Source organism: Heteronotia binoei, chromosome 5, assembly GCF_032191835.1.
Source record: "Heteronotia binoei isolate CCM8104 ecotype False Entrance Well chromosome 5, APGP_CSIRO_Hbin_v1, whole genome shotgun sequence".
Lineage (NCBI taxonomy): Eukaryota > Metazoa > Chordata > Lepidosauria > Squamata > Gekkonidae > Heteronotia > Heteronotia binoei.
Window position 1 is genome coordinate 157054555 of NC_083227.1, and position 23576 is coordinate 157078130.

General features: G+C 44.5%; 1 protein-coding gene across 3 annotated transcripts in view; it reads right to left on the reverse strand.

Moving 5' to 3' along the window:
• Positions 1-23576, reverse strand: part of TENM2 (teneurin transmembrane protein 2) — a 1752117-nt gene that overhangs the window by 123790 nt on the left and 1604751 nt on the right. For all 3 annotated transcript variants that reach the window (XM_060240624.1, XM_060240625.1, XM_060240626.1), the window contains one exon: positions 15493-15639. In XM_060240624.1, the coding sequence (XP_060096607.1) occupies positions 15493-15639 (147 nt within the window). The remainder of the gene's footprint in view (positions 1-15492; positions 15640-23576) is intronic.

A 23576-nucleotide genomic window follows, 5' to 3' on the forward strand; every position in this document is an offset into this window, starting at 1 on the left:
CATTAAAAATATGTTGATTGTCAGAAAGGCTAACTTCAACTCCTTTCTCAGCTAGTCTCCTGAGTGACACTGGCAGAGTTTCCGAGTTTCAAGCAGAGTTTCATGATTTTCATCAACATAGACCACTAAAAAGAGCCATCCTGAAGTGTCTTAAAAGGAATTGCAGAATATTATTGGACTAACACTGCAGGAGTCTTCCATACAAATATCTATTGGGAAGCAGTTATCATGTAGCTAAAGTAATGTATGAAGGTAAATCTCCAGGTGAAATTAATTGTACAAATTTAAGGTAGCTAGTGAGAATACATCTGTATGTTTTTTTCTTGAAATTCTTAAGATTTTATTGGCACCCCAAACTCACCAGAACCTTTCCCTGTGGTTTGTGGTTGCTTCCATTGAATCACTGAAATCCTGTGGCAAAATCTTTCGTATAAATGGCTTGATAGATGGAGCAGACTCCAGGTGGCTATCCATCTGCTGTTTGCTATTAAAAGAGTCCTCGAAGAATCTATATACAGCATTTCATCTAGGTTCCAATACAATTAGGGTTGCCAGATCCTCCACCGCAGGGCTCCTCCTCCAGCAGGAAAACTAGGTTTTGGACTGCATGGCTGACAACACGTGAGGTGATGTCACTTGTGGCATGCATCAGAGGTCAGCCAAGGTAGGGAGGAGCTTTTAATTTTGCGCTTTTTTTCTAACAATCATTACTTGACAAATGTTGAACGAAGTTAACCGGCCAATTTGTTCTATTATAACACTACACCAAGTATTTATTACAAGACAACACCAAGTATAGCATCAAAGATGGCCTGAAGCTTTAAAATATGCCTTTTGAATAAAATATGCTAATCACGGTATTGATTCGCTATGACAGGCTGACTGGATTTTGAGCTGGAAGATACTTTTTCCAAATTTAGAAAACCTGTTTTTTTTACTGTCAGACATGAACCCCTGGGTCTCACGAAAGGTAGCACTTTTTGCACTTGCAGCTAGAAAAGTTAGATCCAAGGAGGCTCCTAGTAATGAACCACATTGAGCTTTATAGTCCAGCACAGCTATTATGATTTTAAACATACCAATGATGTACTTATGACATTTTAGAAGTGCACAGTTCTAACCGGATTTGTTTTTAACTATGATTTTTTGAATGCAAACTTTTATACTGTAATTTTATATTGTAATGGCCAATGGCTACATACAATAAAACTATTACCTACGTACCTGTATTTAGATTTGTGATGGGTAATTTCAGCCTTCTTAATCTTTTAGCAATAATTTTCTTGTTGTGGTGGCAAATATGACCATCCTGGTTGGTTGGGGCTTGGTGGGAGTGTGGGGTATCAGCCTTTGGCCCCTCAGACTATCAATCAAGAGTACTTGCATGCCATTGGTTGAGTCTGCTCCTCTCTCCTGCCTGAGTTGCTGTTGCTAGCCAGCAAAATTGATTCTGTCAGTACAACACAAGCTCTTAGGGTTGCCAATTCCCAGGTGGGGGCAGGGGATCCCCCAGTTTGGAGGCTCTCCCCCGCTTCAAGGTCATCAGAAAGTGGGGGGAGGGGAGGGAAATATCTGCTGGGAACTCTATTATTCCCTATGGAGATTTATTCCGATAGAAAATCATGGAGAATTGATCCGTGGGTATCTGGGGCTCTGGGGGGGGGGCCTGTTTTTTGAAGTAGAGGCACCAAATTTTCCATACAGCATCTAGTGCCTCTTCCCAAAATATCTCCCAAGTTTCAAAACGATTGGACCAGGGGGTCCAATTCTATGAGCCCTAAAAGAAGGTGCCCCATCCTTCACTATTTCCTATGGAAGGAAGGCATTGAAAAGGTGTGCCATCCCTTTAAATGTGACGGTCAGAACTCCCTTTGGAGTTCAATTATGCTTGTCACAGCCTTGATCTTGGCTCCACCCCTAATGTCTCCTGGCTCCACCCCAAAGCCTCCTGGCTCCACCCCCAAAGTCCCCAGATATTTCTTAAATTGGACTTGGCAACCCTACAAGTTCTGGTAGTTACTGTGGGAACACACTACTGGCCCATCACATGTCAGTCACCATCTCTTGCCTTCCATTGGCTGACTCCCCTGCCCCCACCGATTGTGGGCACAGGAATGTTGAACACACTGCCAAAAGCAGTCTTACCTCAGAGAAAGTCACATTTGCCAACTCTTCTCTGTCCTCTCTGTCAACCACCCTCAGAGAAGGCTGCAGAGCTACTGTGGACTCATGAAAGGCCTCCCAGCACACACAGCCTCCAAAGGCCATAGAAACAGCCAGGGAGGCCAGGCCCTGCTGGGAGTATTTCAGAGCCCTTGGCTTCCCCCTGAGAAGTGCTAGCCAGAGGCTGTTACTAGGCAACCCAGGCTACTTTTATCAGGAAAGGGGGAGGCCTCAAGGGAATAGAATGACATACAGTCCAGATCCGTTATTTTCTCCAGGATGGGGAGAGAGATCTATTGTGTGGAGTCTATAAGGAAGATCAGCTCCTGTTGAGGTAGTAGAGAGGAGGGAAGTGAATGCTTTCACCTGAGTGGATGGGGTGAAGGGGTTAGGACTTCAGAGCAAGGTCTGACAGACCCAGGTTCTTGCTGTGGAAGCTGACTGGGTGATTTTGGACCAGTCACAGACTTCCAGCCTAACTTGTCTCACAGGGTTGTTTAGATCAAAGGGTGGAGTGGAGAATGATGTAAGCTGCTTTGGTCCCTTCCCCCCACTGTGGAGAAAGACTGTGCTTTTCCTATGTAGATGTTGCAGGGAGGGGGAAGGCGATGGAAAGCTAAACTAAGAGGGGCAGAAAAATGGAAGAAGATAGGATTGCCAACTCCAGGTTGAGAAATTCCTGGAGATTTATGGGGTGGGGCCTGGAGAGAGTGGGGTTTGAGAAGGGATGAGACCTCAGACAGATTCAGTGCCATTTTCTCCTAGGGAACCACTGTTGCTAATCTCCAGGTGAGGGCTGGAGATTAGTCAGAATTACAACTGTTCTCCAGATGGCAGAGATCAACTCCCCTTGAGGTGTGGGGGGGGGGAGTGAATGCGGATAGGAAGACAGCGAGGGGGGGGCACTCGCCCAGAGACTTCTTCTAGAGTCCACTGTATTTTTCTTCACAACAGGCCTTAATTCTAGTAATGTTATAATATTCAAAAACATTTTTTTAAAAACTCAGATTCAGTTCACAATAATGTAGAAATACCATAGTTTAACTGGGAAAAAAAGCTAATTAGAATTGTTATTATTCCTAAGGAGTGGTTTATGAAAATTACACACAAGAGAACAGATACAGTTTTCATTAAATGACACTTACTGGCAGAAGATTCAGAAAGTCAAAAAAGTTTTCTTTCTCTGGGTATATAGGGAGAAACCTACCATTTATATATTTTTGAGGTTACATCTGGAAACGAGTAAATGTTAGATTTTCTTCAAGTCCTTTTCCCCATACATTTTTTTTAAAATATAAAGCTTCAATTAAATGTAACATTAAGGCAAAAATAGAAGATTTTGGATACTTTCAGGTAATAGTCCTGTTGAAGCCCGAACTGTGGAGTCCATAGATTTATTTTGAGTGTGAACGTAAGTATTATAGGTAAGGCAAATGCTGGGACTCAGGGAAAGTAGGGCTCAGACTAGGGGAATGTAGATCCTCCCATGTCTTCCTCCTATTTCCTCATCTCTTCTAATATTTGCTTTTACTCTTCATAGACAGGGTCTTTCTTCCCCTTTCTGCTGCCGTTAAGAGCTGTTTTTGTGTCTAAGCGGCTTCAAGCAAAAAGAGATTGCTACCGTTAAAGTTGTGGCTATTGCCCAAACCACATGGGAAGTGAATGGAGCTTGGCTCTCTCCCACAGTTCATCCCATCACTACCACTATAATTTCTTTATACACACATTGCCAGTTGAAGAAACAGCATGTAGAAGCGATGAGGAACAGAGAGAGAACAAAAGGGCTTAGAGAAAGAAGAGGAGGAGATGGGATTTATACCCCCACCCTTCACTCAGTGTCTCAAGAGTGGTTTACAATCTCCTTGCCCTTCCCCTCCCCACTACAGACACCATGTGAGGAAATACATGAATCTGAGCATGGAAATTCAGTTCGGAGTCTTTGGGTAAAAATTAAAGCAATAGTGATGTTATGGTGGGGGTCTGCGGTAGACCACCAGGCCAAGCAGAGGACTTGGATGGGACACTCCTAGAACCGATTACAAAGTTCTCAAAGAGATGGGACACGGTAGTCATGGGAGATTTCAATTACCCGGATATCTGTTGGAAGTTCAACTCTGTGAAAAATGAAAGGTCAAACAAATCCCTGATTGTCTTGCCGACAACTTCATTTTCCAGAAAGTGGAGAGGAAAGCAAGGGGAACTGCTATCTTGGACTTGATTCTCACCAACGGGGAAGAACTGGTTGATGAGGGGAAAGTAGTGAGCACCCTGGGCAGTAGTGACCATATGATTTTGGAATTTACAATCTTGGGGAAGGGAAAAGCTGTACATAGTCAGGCATATAGGTTGGACTTCAGGAAAGCAAATTTTGACAAATTGAGAGTTATGCTGGGTAGAATCATATGGCCAGAAATTAGGGTTGTCAATCCCCAGGTGGGGGCAGGGGATCCCCTGGTTTGGAGGCCCTCCCCCCGCTTCAGAGTCATCAGAAAGCGGGGGGGGGGGAGGGACTCTGAAGCGGGGGGAGAGGGGAGGGAAATGTCTGCTGGGAACTCTATTATTCCCTGTGGAGATTTATTTCCATAGAAAATCATGGAGAATTCATCTGCGTGTATCTGGGGCTCTGGGGGGCTATTTTTTGGGGAAGAGGCACCAAATTTTCAGTATAGCATCTAGTGCCTCTCCCCAAAATACCCCCCCAAGTTTCAAAAGGATTGGACCAGGGGGTCCAATTCTATGAGCCCCTATCTTTCATTATTTCCTATGGAAGGAAGGAATTGAAAAGGTGTGCTGGCCCTTTAAATGTAATGGCCAGAACTCCCTTTGGAGTTCAGTTTTGCTTGTCACACCCTTGTTCCTGGCTCCACCCCCAAAGTCCCCAGATATTTCTTGAATTGGATTTGGCAACCCTACCAGAAATACTTAAGGAGAAAGGAGTCCAAGAGGGGTGGGAGTTTCTTAAAAATGAAATACTGAAATACACAAATGATTCCTATGAGAAGGAAAAATGGCAGGTGTCAGAACTTGTAACTTTGTTTTCTTTGCTTTAGCCAAACTGACTCCATGTTGTAACTTAGAAAGCTTGACAGCGGTCATTGACCCGGGCCTCTCTGCTATGCCAAATATTTAGGGCAGTAAGGCAGGCGGCAGAGAGTCTCTGCTTAACATCCACAGGTGCCCTTTGAAGCCAGGCCGTTTGGCCTTCGCAATAGGGGGGCATCCTCCTTTCCTGATAACGAAGGCTGGGAAAAGAGACAACCATTTGAGACCGTGTGAATTATTGTTTTATTATGCTTTGCTGTGGGCATAAAATGTAACCAATCGCCCAGAATCGCCATTACTGTTATTTCGTTACTATAGTACTGTAGTTCTTCTAATAAAGATCCTAACTTGCAACAAGTATCGGACTCTTTTGAAGTTCATCCAAGTTCTGACAGCAGGAGCCTAAAAAAGCCAAGATGGCTCCATAAAAAGCTTTCTAAGGACCTGAGAAATTAAAAAAAGACGCGTTTAGGAAATGGAAGGAGGGCCTTAGATGAATATAAACAAATAACCAGTGCTTGTAGAGAGAGCGTTAGTAAAACTAAAGCTGAGTATGAGCTTAGACTAGTGAGAGATGCTAAAAACAAAAAAAAGTATTTGTTTCTTATGTACAAAGTAAGAAAAAGAGGGTCATGGTGGGCCCTCTGTAAGAACAGGAAAGTGAAATTGTAACAGATGATGAGGAAAGAGATGGGACACAGTAGTCATGAGAGATTTCAGTTATCATGGGAGATACTCAATTCCTCCTTTTCCTCTATCTTCTCGTTTGGGAAAAGTGACAAAAACAACACATGATTGTGCAGGGGGTTGGACTAGATGACCCTGGAGGTCCCTTCCAACTCTATGGTTCTATGAGGGAGGAATGTAGCAGAGGCTAGGCAGCAAGAAAGAAAGTGAACACAAAGAAACTCATTGACAGGTGCTACATTTGGAACTACTGGTCAAGATGGAACTTTACTCTTATCCAGCAAAGCAATTTTTTTGTTCTTATTTCCATTACTAATTGCTGAACTACTTCTTAATTACAAATTGTTGAACTTGTACACAAAATATTTTGTTTCTCCGCTGCAGCCATCGGACTTAGCTTAATTGCTTTAGGGAGAAAAGTTGACTTAAAAAAAACCCCAGGTTGCTTAACTGGAACTGATGATCTTTGAGTGGTCATCTGTGCAGTCACACTGTTGGGGATGGCCAGCGCCTGTGCCGACGCCAACCGTGATTCTAAAGCTCCTATCAACAATGTTTGCACCCAGTCACTGAGCATGCTCAGGAACTCCACCATGCATGTTCAGAGGAAGGTGCCAGGATCCTGCCAGTTCCTTCTGACTGCCGAGCAACCCAGAATTCAAGTGCAACTAGGCTGACAGCAGAGGTGAAGGATGGGCATGTAGTGTTAATTGTTAGCCCTGGTTCTCCCCTCTTCCTCCATTATGGACCGTAGCTCTCTAGCTCTAATGCCAGACTCACATGGACTTACAGTTATAATGGACTACGATAACTTAAACCATATGCTTACTTAGGTCGTTTTCCCACTGACCTTACTCCGGAGTGATGTCCCTCTTCACCGCGCAGCGTCTGCGCGGATTTCGCACCAACTGCTCCGCAGAACCCGGAAGAGCCGCAAAGTCCCGCGGCTTTTGCGTCGCAAATGTAAACTGGTTTTTGGTGGTTTCCATTTGCGACGCAAAAGGTCAGGAACTTCCTGGTTCCTCGGAGAAGTTGGTGGGAAATCTGCGCAGACGCTGCGCGGTGAAGAGGGACGTCGCTCTGAGGTAAGCTCAGTGGGAAAACGGCCTTAATTTAAATCATATGCTTACTTATACTGATATTTTCAAGCAAAAGTGGACCTTTAAACTATACAGCGATGTTTATTAATTTAAGTTTAATTATTTTTTCTATATTGGGTTGGTATTTTGACTGTGATGTTATTCGTAAAACTTTTCAGTTTTTTAAAAAATCGTATGCTTACTGCACTACGGACATTCAGTCTGGATGAACTATAAGCGTTCGCCTCTGTGTCAACCCCAATATGGACATTTACCCTGTATGGACCATGCAGCAGTGTTTCCAGACAGGATCCAGCCAGCCTCCTGCCTGGGCCTGCTATTGTGTGGCTGTTTGTGCCTACCCTCTAGAGAGGACTCCGGATTGTGCTTCCCAAATGAGCTGCTCAGCCCTGCAGACAGATTGCTTGTCAACTACTTCATCCTGTCACGTACACCTCCTCCATTGTGTTAGCTGCAGTGTCACAATAATGAACAATTTGGCACTAGACTGTCCACTTCATTTTTGTTGTTTTAACAATGGTTTGTGCTAGGTAAAACCATCATCGCCCCTTAATCCTTTTGTCAAGCTCCTGGGAGCCATCTCCAGGGTGCTGCAAGGTACCACATGATATTGCCTTAGGACACAAATTTGGCTATAAGAAGGCCGGTTTTTGGCCAGTTTGGTGTGTCTCTGACAGTACCCCTACCCTTGCTGTCTGAGCCACCCCCAATTAACTGATTGGACCAATTATTGCAAGATACGCTGGTCATTTCTTGCTCCTCCTTCCCTTATCATCTTCACTATTGGACCATTCCTTCTGCATTCTTCGAGAGGTAAAGTATTTCCCCGTCTGTGTTTTTCCCTTATATGTTTCCCTATCCAATTTCCCTTCTATATTTTCCTAGGTCTGTGTGATTGTTGTGTGATTTATTTTTCTTGTACGCATGATAATTTTTCTTAATAAAAACTATTAGTTTCCTTGTTATTTCAAGAGGGCTCCTGGGTAGACTGACTCCTGTATACACAGGTTATTAACCTCGCTTATTTGCCATCTTTGCCCACCTAAATTAATTCCCCCAACCACATTTGACAGCAATTTGGCTAACAGAATGCACAAATGACCACTCAAAGAGAATCAGTTACAGGTAAGCAACCTGTTTATCTTCTTCGTGGTCTTTGTGCTTCACACTGTTGGGAGAGTAGTAAGCTATCTGGAAGTGGGTGCTGGCAGGAGTTAGTTGCAGCTGGTCTGTAGGACTGTTTGTCCAACAATAGCTTGATCTCATTTCAGACATCAAGAGCATAATGTCTCATGAAGATATGTAGCATGAACCAGATGGCTGCTTTGCAGGTCTCATGCAAGGGGATACCTTTTAGGAAGGTGGTGGAAGTTGTAAGTGCCCTCGTGAAGTAAGCCTCAAGTGGAAGCAGAAGTAGTTGTTTGGCTTGTAGGTAACACAATTTGATCATCTCAACCAGCCATTTAGAGAGTCTCTGAGAGAACAATTTAAAGCCTGCATAAGTAACAAAGAGGTGAGGGGAGTTGCGAAAAGAATGTGTTCTGTGGAGATAGAACAAAAGAGCTCTTAAAATGTCCAAGTAGTGTAGTCTGTGCTTCTCATCATTGGTTGGGTTGGGAGGCGGGGAATTGGAAGAGCTATTTCAGAGTGAAGGTGGAATTCTAAAACCACCATGAGGAGGAAAGAGAGTAAGAAACACCCTCTCTGCCGAAAAGAGCAGAAATGGGGGATCAGTTTTGAGAGCCATAAGTTCACTGACCCTTTTTGCAGAGGTTATGGCCACCAAGAAAGCCATTTTTCAAGATGGAAGATGGAGGTTGCAGGTTGCTTTCTTGTGAGCATGGTGAGGACATATGGAGGTCCCATGTAGGGACAGGATGTCAGGCAGTTAAACACATGTGGAGAATACCTTTGAGAAATCATTTGCTGTCAGGGTGAGAATACACAGAGTAACTGTTTATTTGGGCATGGTGGGCTGAGATTGCGGCTAGGTAGACTTTGTGAGAAGATTAGTTCATGCCCTTGTCCAGTAAAGATAGGAGAAAGGAGAACACTCATGAAAGTGGGGCCTTGTGTGGGATTACTGAAGAGTCAGACAGGAACAATTGGAACTTTCCCCATTTGTTGGCATAAGATTGTATAGTAGAGGACTTTCTGCTGTTCTCCAGAATTTCACAAATACATGGTATGAAATTTCCTATAGGATCAGCCAAGCTATCAGTTTCATGTGTGGGATATCATGGTACAGGACAGATCTGCTGTGAGTGAGAAGGAGATCTGGAGCTGGGGGAAACTGGTGGTAACATCTTTGACTGATGTGGAAGAGTGGGAACCACAGTTGGTGGGGCCACCAAAGAATCACCAATATGCATCTCGGTTTGTCTTACTGTATTTGGTGAGAACTCTTGATAAGTGGTATTGGGGGGAATAGATACAGGAACAGATTCAACCATGGTAGGAGGAGGCCATCCGCCAGGGATAGTGGGTCTCCCCTCCCAGTGAGCAGACTTGCAAACATTTCTTGTTTGCTCTGGTTGCAAACATGTCTACTAGTGGGAATTCCCACTTGTTAAAGACTGGAGTCAGGTAGGAATTGTCGAGTTCCCATTCGTGGAGGACTGCCCTGCCATGACTCAGGAAGTCTGCCTTGGTATTAAGATCCCCTGGAAGATGCATCGTGGATAGCATGATACCATGGGTGATGCACCACTCCCAAAGAGTGATGGCTAGGTGACAGTTTCCTGGAAATGGTGCCACCCTTTCTGAGGGCAGTTGTGGGGAGGAAAGAGTGGAGGACGAACTCTATGGCAAGGAGCTCCAAAACATTTATGTGAGAGTTCTGATGTTGAGCATCCCAAATCGTACCCACAGAGGTGGGCACCACAGCCCCACAGGGATGCATCCATAGTGAGGGTCTATAGATACTGGATGATGGAAGGAGGTCCCTTCCAGGAGATACTGGTCCTGATCCCACCAGGAGAGGGAGAAAAGGATGTGGTTTGGTACATGGAGGACCATATGTTGAGGATGTTTCAGCAAACTGAATTGTGCCAGGAACCAGAGTTGTAATGGTCTCATCTTTAGTTTGGCAAACTAAAGGACTGAAGTGGTGGCTGCCATTAGTCCTAGCAGTCTTCTGAATGCCACAGCTAAGTATCTTTGCAAATGTGTCTAGATTATGTTTTGTTAGCGGCCCCGTGGCACAGAGTGGTAACGCAACAGTACTGCAGACTGAACTCTCTGCTCACGACCTGAGTTTGATTCCGGCGGAAGCTGGATTCAGGTTGCCGGCCCAAGGTTGACTCAGCCTTCCATCCTTCTGAGGTCGGTAAAATGAGTACCCAAGTTGCTGGGGGGGGGGGAGTGTAAACAACTGGGGAAGGCAATGGCAAACCACCCTGTAAAAAGTCTGCCATGAAAACATTGTGAAAGCAACGTCACTCCAGAGTCAGAAATGACTGGTGCTTGCACAGGGGATCTTTCCTTTCCTTTCCCTATGTTTTGTTGAATTTACTTGCTGCTTGGAGACAAGCATGCCTTCCCTTCAAATATTCTTAATTTTAGATCAGATAGCTTTGGAGGCAGTGGGAAGAATTTCAGTGAGTTAGTCCCGAAGGACATACTGATAGCAAGCAAGGCAAGCTATGTAATTGGCATTTTTGATGCCAAGAGCTGTGGTAAAATTTTCTACTAAAGGAATCAAACTTCCCTCCCTCTTTATCTGTAGGTGTTGAGGAGGCATGGAGGCCTTTGGATGTTGATGTTATCACTAATGAGTTAGGTTTAGGATGGCTAAAGAGGAATTCTGCCGTGATTCTTGTATCTTGTACATGTGATCCAATTGGTGGAAGGAGACAGCAGTAGAGACATGCTTGTTTCATTGCGCTTTAGCAGCTTGCATTGGTCATAGGGAGAGTAATTGCTGTGGATGTGTCTTTTGGAACAATGTCAAAAACCAGATCTGTAATTTCAGGTTGAGGTTGGATGACGGAGAGCGCTCAGGTGGTAGCCATCCTCTTGATTAATTCCCTGTAGGATTTGAGGTCTTCCGAAAGGGAGATGGGGAGATTTTATCCTCCACCCGTGTTGGATGGGCTGGAGTAGCGGGGTCAGTGTTGGAAGAGGTCAAGTCTGATTCATCGGCCAATGAATTAGCTGAATCCCCTTGGTTGGAGTCAGAGGGGGGAGGCGGGGGTGGTTTGGTAGGTGGAGCTGATAGTGTATTGGATGGCTTGGGTTTCCGAGGTTGTTTCCTAGGTGTGGGTCTTGGCTCCATCAGCATGGAGTAGGTGGAGTATTGGTCCCATTCAAGTATGGTCCATGGGAGGGAAATATAGCAGCTGAGAAGGTCCAGAAAGCCAGTGAAGACCTTGAAGCCCTGGTAATCCTTGATTAAAACCCCCTTGGCCAGGAAAAAAACATATCCTAGTCACCATGGCCACCATATTGTTTGCTGGCAGCCATGTCACAGATGACTGGGAGGCAAGCATGTATGACTTCACTGGTTGTGGCTGTTGTCATGTCATATCCTACGGGTCACCCAGGGTTTAGCCTTCAGATTGGTTTCTGGTCAAAAGGTGATACTCCTTCCCCTCAAAGCTAACCTAATCAAGAAGCAGGTGGTGGTCACATGTAGTTCTCCCCCTTGTTTTCAAACTGTGGGGATGGATGGGCATCCCCTTCTGTTGAATGGGAGTCAGTGGCCTACAAGCAGCCACGGTCGTTCCAAATTTGGTGTGGAGAGGAGCTTCGCCTTGCCTGTGGGGATCCCAATTTGAGCTGACTTCAGACTTTGGTATTAAAAGCCTTCACAGAAGCTATCCTCAGGAAGAAGCATTGCCAGCCTAGGAAGTTTGTGAACTGAGGCTGACTTTATGTTTGGACTGGCACTAATTAGCATTGGTTCCAGGCATGTGAAGCCCTAAGGCTGAAGAAGGTCTTCAGATCAAAACCGGTTCTGCTCTGCTGCTGTGTCTTTACCACACCTCTGAACATAGATAGGATGGCTTCCATGAAGATTTGTAATACCACCTAGGAACTGCATTTCAACTTGGCAGGCAGCTATGATAAGCTTTGAGCTAGCCTTTAAATAATAGCAGTTAAGATCTTCTGGTATGTTTTGGGCTATGTTAGGTCCCTGGGATTTGTTTTTTATAATTGTGCAAGAGTTTTTGGGAACTGTTTTGTATAAATGGTAATGTATAAATGTGTAAGAGTGATTGTAAATGAAATTGAGAGTACCACGCAGTTCTTGTCTTGAATATAATCATATTTAACTGTGGATTTCTAGTAGCTGTTAGCTTTCTTTGTAGGGTTGCCAGGTCCAACTCAGAATTTTGGGGACTTTGTGGGTGGAGCCAGGCGACTTTCCTATTCCCTAAAATAAATCAATAAAAGTACAGCAGTGCAGTTCCCCTGGATACATTCATTTCCTCATCCCCCCAGCAGCTGGCTGCACTTCCACTAAATGAAAGTGAACACATCCATCCACACAAACTCACAAGATAGCCAAAATCAATGCTGTTTGTAAGCACACACTTTTGTGATATCACAGGGGCAATTTACTCACAGGAGTTGCTGAATGTAACTATCTGCTGTATTTCCACCAACTTCTCAGACTAACACAGGAAACGTCTCAGACTTCTAGTTTATTCTTTACTATGCAAACAACTTCTGAAAGGAATGTAGATTGGAGGGACTGGGCTCTCTTCCTTTCTCACAGCTTCACAGACTCACCAGGAAGAGCCACGTGGCTTACCCAGCTTCCATTCAGCCTTGCTCCAACTGAGATTTAAAGGCACACACACCTTCCAAGCTTCTTCGAAGCCTTCTGAGGTGGAAAGGCACATCATGGCTATTGGGGTGGGGCTTCCCCCTGCCGGCCAGCTGGCTAGCAGTGGGGAGGAGCATGGGGACTGGCAAGCCTACTTGTTTGGTTTAAAAGGGACTAGCCCGCTAATTCAGGAGAACAACCGTACAATCTTATGGATGCTTTCAATAGAAGTTAAGCTTCACTGAACAGTCCTCAGTGTACTCTAGTAGAGCTGCTTGTGGTTGCTCTGAAGAAGTCTGTGTGCACACATGGAAGCTTATACCCAGAACGAAGCTCTGTTGGTATTAAAGGTGCTGCTGGGGATAATTAGCTCACTCGCAAATTGTTCCTCCTTGAAGAGTTTTTTTGTGCACTTGGCCAGTTCATCGCCAGCTGGGAGTGGTCCACACCCACGCTGAATGGATCCTTTTGTTTTTCAACGCAGGATAGAAAAGATGACAATGTAACACTACCACCCACTCTCTTCCCTAAGAAGGAAGACAAGACGAAAGAGCTGCACAAAACAGCAGGCAGCTAGGAGTAGTAATTTTTTTTAAAAGGGGGGGGGGGAGTAATATGGATCTAGCTAAGCAAGGAATGGAAAAGGGAAGGTATCCCTGCTCAAAGAGATAAAAGAAACCTTGACCGATGGAAGTGAAGGTCTCTGGAGCTCCTTGTCTGTTGTACACAGTTCTTTCCCTTATGTGGAGATCTAACATATCATTGACCTGATCATTTACAAATGGGGAACAGGACAATTTGCCTGGCTGTTGTGTGAATCTATGGTGCCTGATGTTTGAGAAGTGCCCACAGAGATGGTATATACAGCCTGCTGTTGTTCAGTCGCAGCTGAGTCTGACTCTTTACAACCCCATGGACCACATCACACCAGGCCTTTCTATCTTCCACTGCCCTCCTAAGTTCTACTTCATGTTCACTGCGTCGGTAACACTGTCTAACCATCTCATCCTTTGCCATCCCCTTCTTCTTTTACCTTCAGTCTTTCCCAGCATCAGGGTCTTCTCCAGTGAGTGCTCTCTTCTAATTTGCTGGCCAAAGTATTTGAGCTTCAGTTTCAGTATCTGACCTTCTAAGGAACAGCCAGGGTTCATTTCCTTCGGGATTGACTGATTTGATCTTGCCATCCAAGGGACTCTCAAAGGACTCCAGCACCACAGTTCAAAAGCGTCTATTCTTCGGTGCTCAGTCTTCTTTATGGTCCAACTCTCACAGCCCTACATTACTACTGGGAATACCACTGCTCTGACTATATGGACTTCTGTTGCCAATGTGATGTCTCTACTTTTAATTATGCTGTGTAGGTTTGCCATAGGTGGTCTGGTACTCCCATCTCTTTAGGGACTTACCACAGTTTGTCGTGAGCCACACAATTAAAGGCATTAGATTATTAGCTGTGAGATTCAATTTGGTAGATAACGTAAGATTAATCCAAGACAGAAAATCTTGCCAGAAATGTGTGTTTTGCGGCACCACAGAGCATATAGAAAGCGGAATTTTGCACCCATTTTGCATATAGAAAGCGGAATTTTGCACCCACTCCATTACATTCTTTTTTTTGTTAGGTCCATGGAATCCAAGCACACAGAGATCTGCCAAAAAGTAGCCACCATGTGAAGATGCATGATTTGGAGCTGCACAGAACTCTTCTCCCATACTGAGGGAGTTCAGTGCAACTCAAATTCTGTCAAGGATTTTGCATTATACGGCAAAATCTGTATGTGTGTATGTGCGTGTGCATTATCCATCTCGCCAAAATTATCTATGCAATATACGCTGTGTGTTCATTGTCAGAAGAAAACGCTAGCCCCGAGGGGGAGCTTTGCAAACGAGATTCTTGGGTAATCACCTGGTGGGAGGCTGGCTGTGAGGGAAGAGAATCCCATGTCACTTTGTCCATAAGACGACAACCATTTGGAATGGAGGTGTTCCCTCCAGACAGAAGAGATCCATGATGGGTCAAATCAAGATAACCCTCCTTATTTCCTAAGTCCAAGGTCAGTGATCCCCAAGAGGGGGCCCTGTCAATGCGTCTTTTAGCACATCCTCACTTTCTTCTATTTCACTGGGTCAAGATGCAAGGAGGCATCACCCTTGGAATTGCAGGGAGTGCCCATTCAGAAACAGCTGCCTCCCTCGTCGGAACAGGATTTTCTTGGAACCTCAGGAAAAATTCATAAGGCTAGAACTATATTCGATCCGAAAATATCATAAGCTATCTTTGTCTAGTACTATTTTATCCTTTGCCACTGGCAGGTATTTAACGCCATGCAACATATGCTGCTCAGTCATCTGCTGATCCTGTTGTTGGATGAACTGTGAGGCATTCTGAAGTTTCTGAGATTTTTGCTCAATAGATTGCATATCTGATGGAAACACTGAGACCTAAAACTCTAAACCATTCAGATTCCGGACATAAATCCCAGTGACTAAATCAGTGTTTCACCAGGTATGAATAAAATCTTCCATTTTCAAAAGCAGCCTTTCCGGTCACATCATTTCCCTCACAAGAGCATTTCTTTTTCCATCTCATTTGTTTCAAAGGAAATGTAACAACAACACTTGACAATAGTAGGAGAGAGGATCTTTCTCTAGTAAAATGACTCATGACGAAAAGTGCACATAACCCTTTGCTCTTTAGGGACTGGGAATTGGAAGACTTTTGCTCACCTCCCTCATTATCCTTGTTATCAGCACAAGAGGTTTCCATAGCAACATTGCATCCAGGCCCTCTCCAGCCGGTCTGGCAGACACACTGCCAGCTGTTCTGACCGAGTATACATCTCCCGTTGCCGTTGCACAAATCGGGGCAGCCATCTGGTTGAAGAAATGAAGAAGATAAGTGCAAGAAATACCAATTTGCATGAAGATTCTATACTTTAAGCACATTAAATAGTGTTACTGTGCACTCAAAAAGGAAGCTGAAGGCTGTAGCAAACACCCTGGACTCATGTAAAACACTCCCCTCCCCATATTTTCACTTAGAGATTGACTACGGGAAGTAGAATGAAAAGGAGAAATAATCAATGAAAAGCTCGATCTAGCCTTTGCGATCCACTTTCAAAGCCAACAAGAGCCTGAGGCTGTGGTTGCATTCCAAGATTTTATAAATTATTAGGGATCAAAGGTGATTTAATTATGCCTATCTTCACTATGCTAGAATGCATTCTAGTGTGTGCCTGAAATACAGCCACACCTATGCTTCACAATATATGTCTGTGCTTTACAATATATTGTGTCTACTAAAACAGGTGAGAGATTCCTAATTATTCAGTCTTTCTCCTCACTTCCAACCCATTTCAATCTTAAACTAGTCTTACATTTAAACAAACAAACCCTTCTCCCAGAATATCAGGGTTCAGACATTAATATTTTAAAACAATAAACCAGTGGATTGCACAGCAGCCAAAGAATGGAAATCAAACAAATCATTTTTGAGCATTTATATAATAGGAAATAGGATAAAAATGGCTGTCTACCGTGTATTAAAATGCAAAGAGTAAGTGTTCTAATTGCTGAAATCCCTTTCAGAAATCAGAGAAGTTTCCGCACTTGTTTCCAAACGGTATCTTTTGTTTTATTGCCGCTTTAAGTATGAGGGGAGTGTCTGCAGTAGCAGTGCAATGCTGTGGTTTGTGTTATTGCACTGATATCAGGTGGCTTGAAACTCACACTTGTGCAGCGGCAAAGAGTGATGATACGCATAAGAACTACCACCACCACCTGGCCACCAAATCTGGTGCAGAATTAACAAGCCAAGTTATTACATTTGGGAGAAAAGGGGACAAGCGTTGACTGGATAATGAATCTGGCTTTAATGCTATCAGTCACTATTGAGCCATCTAAGGCGGTTTAAACTACATGTGTGATATGCTGTTGTGTGTTCTAATGGTGTTGCAACTGACAAACAACACAGAATGTCTGGCAAAAAAACCTTTCTGTGTACTATTGTAGCTACTTCTATAGTTAGGATCATTGGATATATCAGTGCTGATAAATATAATTCCCAGATTTAGTGTATAAATTAACAGTAATCCGACACTTAAGTGATCCTTTAAAAAAAGAAAGAAAAGAAACTGAAGTTGCCTGGCATTGCAAATATTTGTTTTTTAAAGCAAGGGCATCAAGAAATAACAGCGACATAGGATACAATAAAGTTTCATCTATCAAGTTTGTATCTGGCTTGATATTATTGACCCCCACATTTGCGGACAGAATGGAAGATAACAAACTCAGTAGGGCCCTGTGGATTATCTGTAAAATGAGTGGCTATGGCTAAGTGTATTTCATTGTCAGCTGAGACCTGTACTGATATATTGAACTTGCCATGCTGTCTGCACATAAAACCAAAATGTCCATGGATAATGGAATTGCCTTTGCGGTCTACATCTTGAAGATAAAACAGTCTCAATAGATACAACGAGGCTTTTACTTTTTGCTCATTAAAGCAAACAAACAAACATAAAATCCTCTTCCAATACTAATAACAAAATGTGAAAAATGGAGTGGAAGTGTGGGGGGCATCTGAAGCCATACATAAATATGTTCTGTCAATCATGTCACGATACATTATTTATTATTTCAACTCTCTCAAGAGCCGACAAAGGTCAAACAGATTGAAGGCTGAAAAACATGCAGCAGGAACAAGTTTGGTTATATAATAAGATTGTTCAGGATCCCTAATTACAGTTTATTTACTTATTTGGAGATGTTTCTATCCATCCAACAGCACAAAAACTCTAGAGATAATGCTCAAAATACAGCAATACAAAACAAACATAACACTATCAAAGATTTCAGGTTTTCACGGCTGGTAACATCATTAGGGCTTGTAGAATCTTTCGGGCTCAAGTGCCGTGTTCTACTGGAGAAAGTTTTCCTTCCAGACGTTTCGTTCTCAGCTGCGGAGAACATCCTCAGTGGCGTTGCAGCCGGAGCAGGCGCTCTGACCTTCATTCAATGCACAGCAGCCAAGAAGGTCAGAGCGCCTGCTCCGGCTGCAACGCCACTGAGGATGTTCTCCGCAGCTGAGAATGAAACGTTGTACTCTTTCTTGGGAGGCAAAGCATGAAATAGGTGGTCCTAATAATGTTCCACATATCAGTGGTGCCAAGTTTTGGCCTTATATAATTTAAGGGCTGCAGGAACATAGTGCCCCCCATGAAGTCAAATAAATTTCACTATGGAGTTTGCTGATCTTTCACCTTGATCATCAATATACTAACTATGATTAACCCTAAAGCCTGAAGCCTATAAAACTACACCAAGATTTTGGAAACAATTGACTTGCTCAATCTGATCATTAATTGCTCAAGTCCCAGGTTTCAGACTACTCCCGAAAGCTATAAGTTTGGTTTTCTGATAATTAATTGTAATAAGTTTGTTATCATGAACATAAGAACATAAGAGAAGCCATGTTGGATCAGGCCAACGGCCCATCCAGTCCAACACTCTGTGTCACACAGTGGCAAAATTTTTTATATATACACACACACTGTGGCTAATAGCCACTGATGGACCTGTGCTCCATATTTTTATCGAAACCCCTCTTGAAGGTGGCTATACTTGTGGCCGCCACCACCTCCTGTGGCAGTGAATTCCACATGTTAATCACCCTTTGGGTGAAGAAGTACTTCCTTTTATCCATTTTAACCTGTCTGCTCAGCAATTTCATCGAATGCCCACGAGTTCTTGTATTGTGAGAAAGGGAGAAAAGTACTTCTTTCTCTACTTTCTCCATCCCATGCATTATCTTGTAAACCTCTATCATGTCACCCCGCAGTCGACGTTTCTCCAAGCTAAAGAGTCCCAAGCGTTTCAACCTTTCTTCATAGGGAAAGTGCTCCAGCCCTTTAATCATTCTAGTTGCCCTTCTCTGGACTTTCTCCAATGCTATAATATCCTTTTTGAGGTGCGGCCACCAGAACTGCACACAGTACTCCAAATGAGACCGCACCATCGATTTATACAGGGGCATTATGATACTGGCTGACTTGTTTTCAATTCCCTTCCTAATAATTCCCAGCATGGCTTTGGCCTTTTTATTGCAAACGCACACTGTCTTGACATTTTCAGTGAGTTATCTCCCACGACCCCAAGATCACTCTCTTGGTCAGTCTCTGCCAGTTCACACCCCATCAACTTGTATTTGTAGCTGGGATTCTTGGCCCCAATGTGCATTACTTTGCACTTGGCCACATTGAACCGCATCTGCCACGTTGACGCCCACTCATCCAGCCTCAACAGAGCCCTTAGGAGTTCCTCACAATCCTCTCTGGTTCTCACCACCCTGAACAATTTAGTGTCATCCGCAAACTTGGCCACTTCACTGCTCACTCCCAACTCTAAATCATTTATGAACAAGTTAAAGAGCATGGGACCCAGTGCCGAGCCCTGCGGCACCCCACTGCTTACCGTCCTCCACTGCGAAGACTGCCCATTTATACTCACTCTCTGCTTCCTATTACTCAGCCAGTTTTTGATCCACAAGAGGACCTGTCCTTTTACTCCATGACTCTCAAGCTTTCTAAGGAGCCTCTGATGAGGAACTTTATCAAAAGCTTTCTGGAAGTCAAGGTAAACAACATCTACCGGGTCTCCTTTGTCGACATGTTTGTTCACCCCCTCAAAGAAATGTAACAGGTTAGTGAGGCAAGATCTTCCCTTGCAGAACCCATGCTGAGTCTTCCTCAATAACTCGTGTTCATCAATGTGCCTACTCATTCTGTCCTTGATAATGGTTTCTAAACATGGTGAGCTTCCTAAGAGCTCTCTTCAGGCAGACAGGAGTTCTGGAGAACATCACTGTATCATCAGCATAAAACAAACAAACGGTACAGGTGCTAAAAGGCATCCTTCCCTGACACCTCCAGAGGTTCTGAAAGGAATGTTAAGAAATCTACTGCACCTGACACTTTAAAATTTTTGATCATGTACAGCCCAATTAGAAACAAGAGTCTGTGTACAATTCTGGTCACTGCACCTCAAAAAGGATATTATAGCATTGGAAAAAGTGCAGAAAAGGGCAACTAGAATGATTAAAGGGTTGGAACACTTTCCCTATGAAGAAAGGTTAAAATGCTTGGGGCTTTTTAGCTTGGAGAAACGTCGACTGCGGGGTGACATGATAGAGGTTTACAAGATTATGCACGGGTTGGAGAAAGTAGAGAAAGAGGTACTATTCTCCCTTTCTCACAATACAAGAACTTGTGGGCATTTGATGAAATTGCTGAGCAGACAGATTAAAACGGATAAAAGGAAGTACTTCTTCACCCAAAAGGTGATTAACATGTGGAATTCACTGCCACAGGAGGTGGTGGTGGCTACAAGCATAGACAGCTTCAGGAGGGGATTGGATAAAAATATGGAGCAGAGGTCCATCAGTGGCTGTTATATATATATATTTGGCCACTGTGTGACACAGAGTGTTGGACTGGATGGGCCATTGGCCTGATCCAACATGGCTTCTCTTATGTTCTTATGCCTTCTGTCTGTAGTTAATTCAAGAGCTTATTCCATAACTGGGGTCGAGACACTGAGTCAAGTGCAGATTTAAGATCGACAAAAGCAACATAAGTAAAGTTGCACCCCACCTGCTCAGTTGCCAGAATGTTTTCATTTTCTAAGCAATCTAAAAAAATATCTAAAAGCTGCCTTGCATAGAGCTTATTTATGATGTTCAACAAACTAATTGACCTATAGTTGGATGGATGCTCCTTCCTATTATTATTATTATTAGTTTATTTCTATTCCACCCCTTCCCCTTTTGGGGGGCTCAAAGCAGAGTACAACAATTTGAATTAAAATCACAATAAAATCATAAGAAAATCAACTTCAGCAATCAGTAAAGTGCAACAGGTTAGTTCAGCATGTTGATATAAAGCAAGATAGTATAGCACCACAATACAGTGGTTCAGCAGGCCGTGAGGGCGTAGGGGGAGGCCAACCGATCTAATAGATGGATAGATGCCCGCTGCCTCATCCAAAGACCTGATGGAACAGCTCCGTTTTACAGGCCCTATGAAAGGCCAATAACCCAGGTAGGGCCCGGATCTCCATAGGGAGCTGATTCCACTAGATCAGAGCCAGGACTGAAAAAGTCCTGGCCCTGGTAGAGGCAAGACGGGCATCCCTTGGGCTGAGGACTATCAGAAGATCTTGGGGGGCCGAACGAAGCGACCTCCAGGGTGTATATGGAAGGAGATGGTCCCGCAGGTATGCTGGTCCCAGGCCACGTAAGGCTTCAAAAGTTAAAACTAGAACCTTGAAATGGATCCGGTACTCTATAGGCAGCCAGTGCAGGTTGCGGAGCACCGGCCATATGTGCACCCATATAGGTGATGCAGTCAGCAGGCGAGCTGCCGCATTCTGCACCGGCAGCAGTTTCTGGATCAGTTTCAGGGGCAAGCCAGCGTAGAGCGAGTTACAGTAGTCCAGCCTGGAAGTGACCATTGCATGGATCACTGTAGCCAGATCTTGGGAGGATAGGTATGGTGCTAGCTGCCTGATCTGCCGTAGATGGAAAAAGGCAGACCATGCAGCTGTTGTGACCTGGGCCTCCATGGAGAGGGAGGCGTCCAGAATCACTCCCAGACTCTTCACCTGCTGGGCTGGTACCAGGGTGGCACTGCCCAGGGCTGGGAGCTGGATGCACGAACTCACCCCCCTTCGATTCAGGTACAGGACCTCTGTCTTAGTTGGATTTAACTTCAGTTGACTCTGCTGTAGCCATCCAGTCACGGCTTCTAACATCTCCAACAGCTGTTCAGGGGCAGAAGATGGTCTGCTGTCCATCAACAGATAGAGCTGGGTGTCATCAGCATACTGATGACAACCCAGTCCAAAACCTCGGGCAATCAGGGCAAGGGGGCACATATAGATGTTAAATAATGTGGGCGAAATAATAGCTCCCTGTGGCACTCCACATATAAGTGGGTGCCGCAGAGAGGTCTGCTCACCAAGCATCACCCTTTGTCCCCGTCCCTGGAGGAAGGAGGAGAACCATTGTAAGGCCACCCCCCGCACCCCGGCAACAGCAAGGCGGTGGGTCAATACGTTGTAGTTGACTGTGTCAAATGCTGCTGATAAATCAAGACGAATCTGCAGCGCTGACCCGTCTTTGTCCAGGTGCCTTCTTAGGTCGACTGTAAGGGTGACTAGTACCGTCTCCGTCCCATAGCCCGGGCAGAAGCCAGACTGGAATGGGTCCAGGGCAGATGTTTCGTCCTGGGAAGCCTGCAGCTGCTCCACTACCGCTTTCTCAACTACCTTTCCCAGGAACGTCAAGTTTGAAACTGGGCGGTAGTTAGCTAGCACGCTAGGGTCCAGCGAAGGTTTTTTCAAAAGCGGGCAAATTGCAGCCTCCTTTAACATCTCTGGAAATGTTCCACTTGTCAGGGACAGGTTAACAATATAACCCAGAGAGTCCCTGATATCCTGGCAAGCCTTCACAAGCCAGGATGGACAGGGATCCAGGGGGCAGGTGGTAGATTTCACTGCAGCTAGGATCCTGTCTACATCCTCCAATGTGAGTCGACAGAAGCGGTCCAATATGGGACCATCCAACGGCCAAGGGGCTTCCAGTTCACATACTGTATCAACCGTGGTTGGGAGGTCCTGGTGGAGAGTCAAGATTTTATCTGCAAAATACATCGCAAAAGCCTCAGAGCCAATATCCAATTCCCTATCTTTTTGATTGCTCGATGGCAAAGTTGTCAGAGACTGAATCATTCAAATAATTGGGCTGGGCGAAACTTTGCAGACTCTATGGAGGCCGCATAGAAAATTTTCTTGGCGGATTTCACAGCCTTCGTATAGACTTTCATAAGCGTTCTATAAGAAGTTCTAGACTCTTCACCACGAGCATGCCGCCACACTCTCTCTAACAGTCTAAGCTGCCATTTCATCCTTAGCAGGTCCAAGGAATACCAGGGAGCTGCTTTGGTATGGCGGCAAAGAGGGCGCCAGGGAGCGATGTCGTCGATGGCAGTGGAGAGTCAGGAGTACCAATCCTCCACAAGCTCATCTAACAACCCACCAGGGGGCATTGGATCCCACAGGGCCTCTTGGAACCCCTCTGGGTCCATTCGGCTCCACGGGCGAGCATAAATCTTCTCACCACCTAAACACCTTTTTTGTAAAAGGGAACTACTATAGCCATACCCCAAAACTTTGGGATATGGTCTGAATTATCAGTGTGTTGAAAAGAGGGGCTAAAAAGGAGGCTCACCAGTTTTTATTCTCTTTCAGGATAATAAGGTGGAACACCATCAGATCCTGGGGCTTTAGCATTCTTCAGCTGGCCAATGTGAGATTCAATTTTGCAAAAAATTATAGAGGGAATTTTGGAAGATTTTCTGCCAATACCAGCAAGGGAGTTTGTGCATCATTCTCATGCATCTCTTTAAAAAAGGAAAGCCATATATCCAGTGGAATGCAAGTAGTTATTGGAGATTTAGCTCCAGTGACTTCACCTGCAATTAACTTCCAAAAAAGAGACATATTTTTATCTTTGGCCACTTTAATAAGATCTCCCCAGACCTCTCTGGAATATTCTTTCTTTCTGTAGTGTATCAACAATTTACACTCTTTTTTAGGGATCTCTCTCTCTCTCGGCTTGGCTTCGCGAACGAAGATTTAAGAAGGGTGCAGTAGTCCACGTTTGCTGCAGGCTCGCTGGTGGCTGACAAGACCAATGTGGGACAGGCAGGTCCGGCCACAGCGGCTGCAGGGAAAAGTCTGATTTAGGGTTGGTC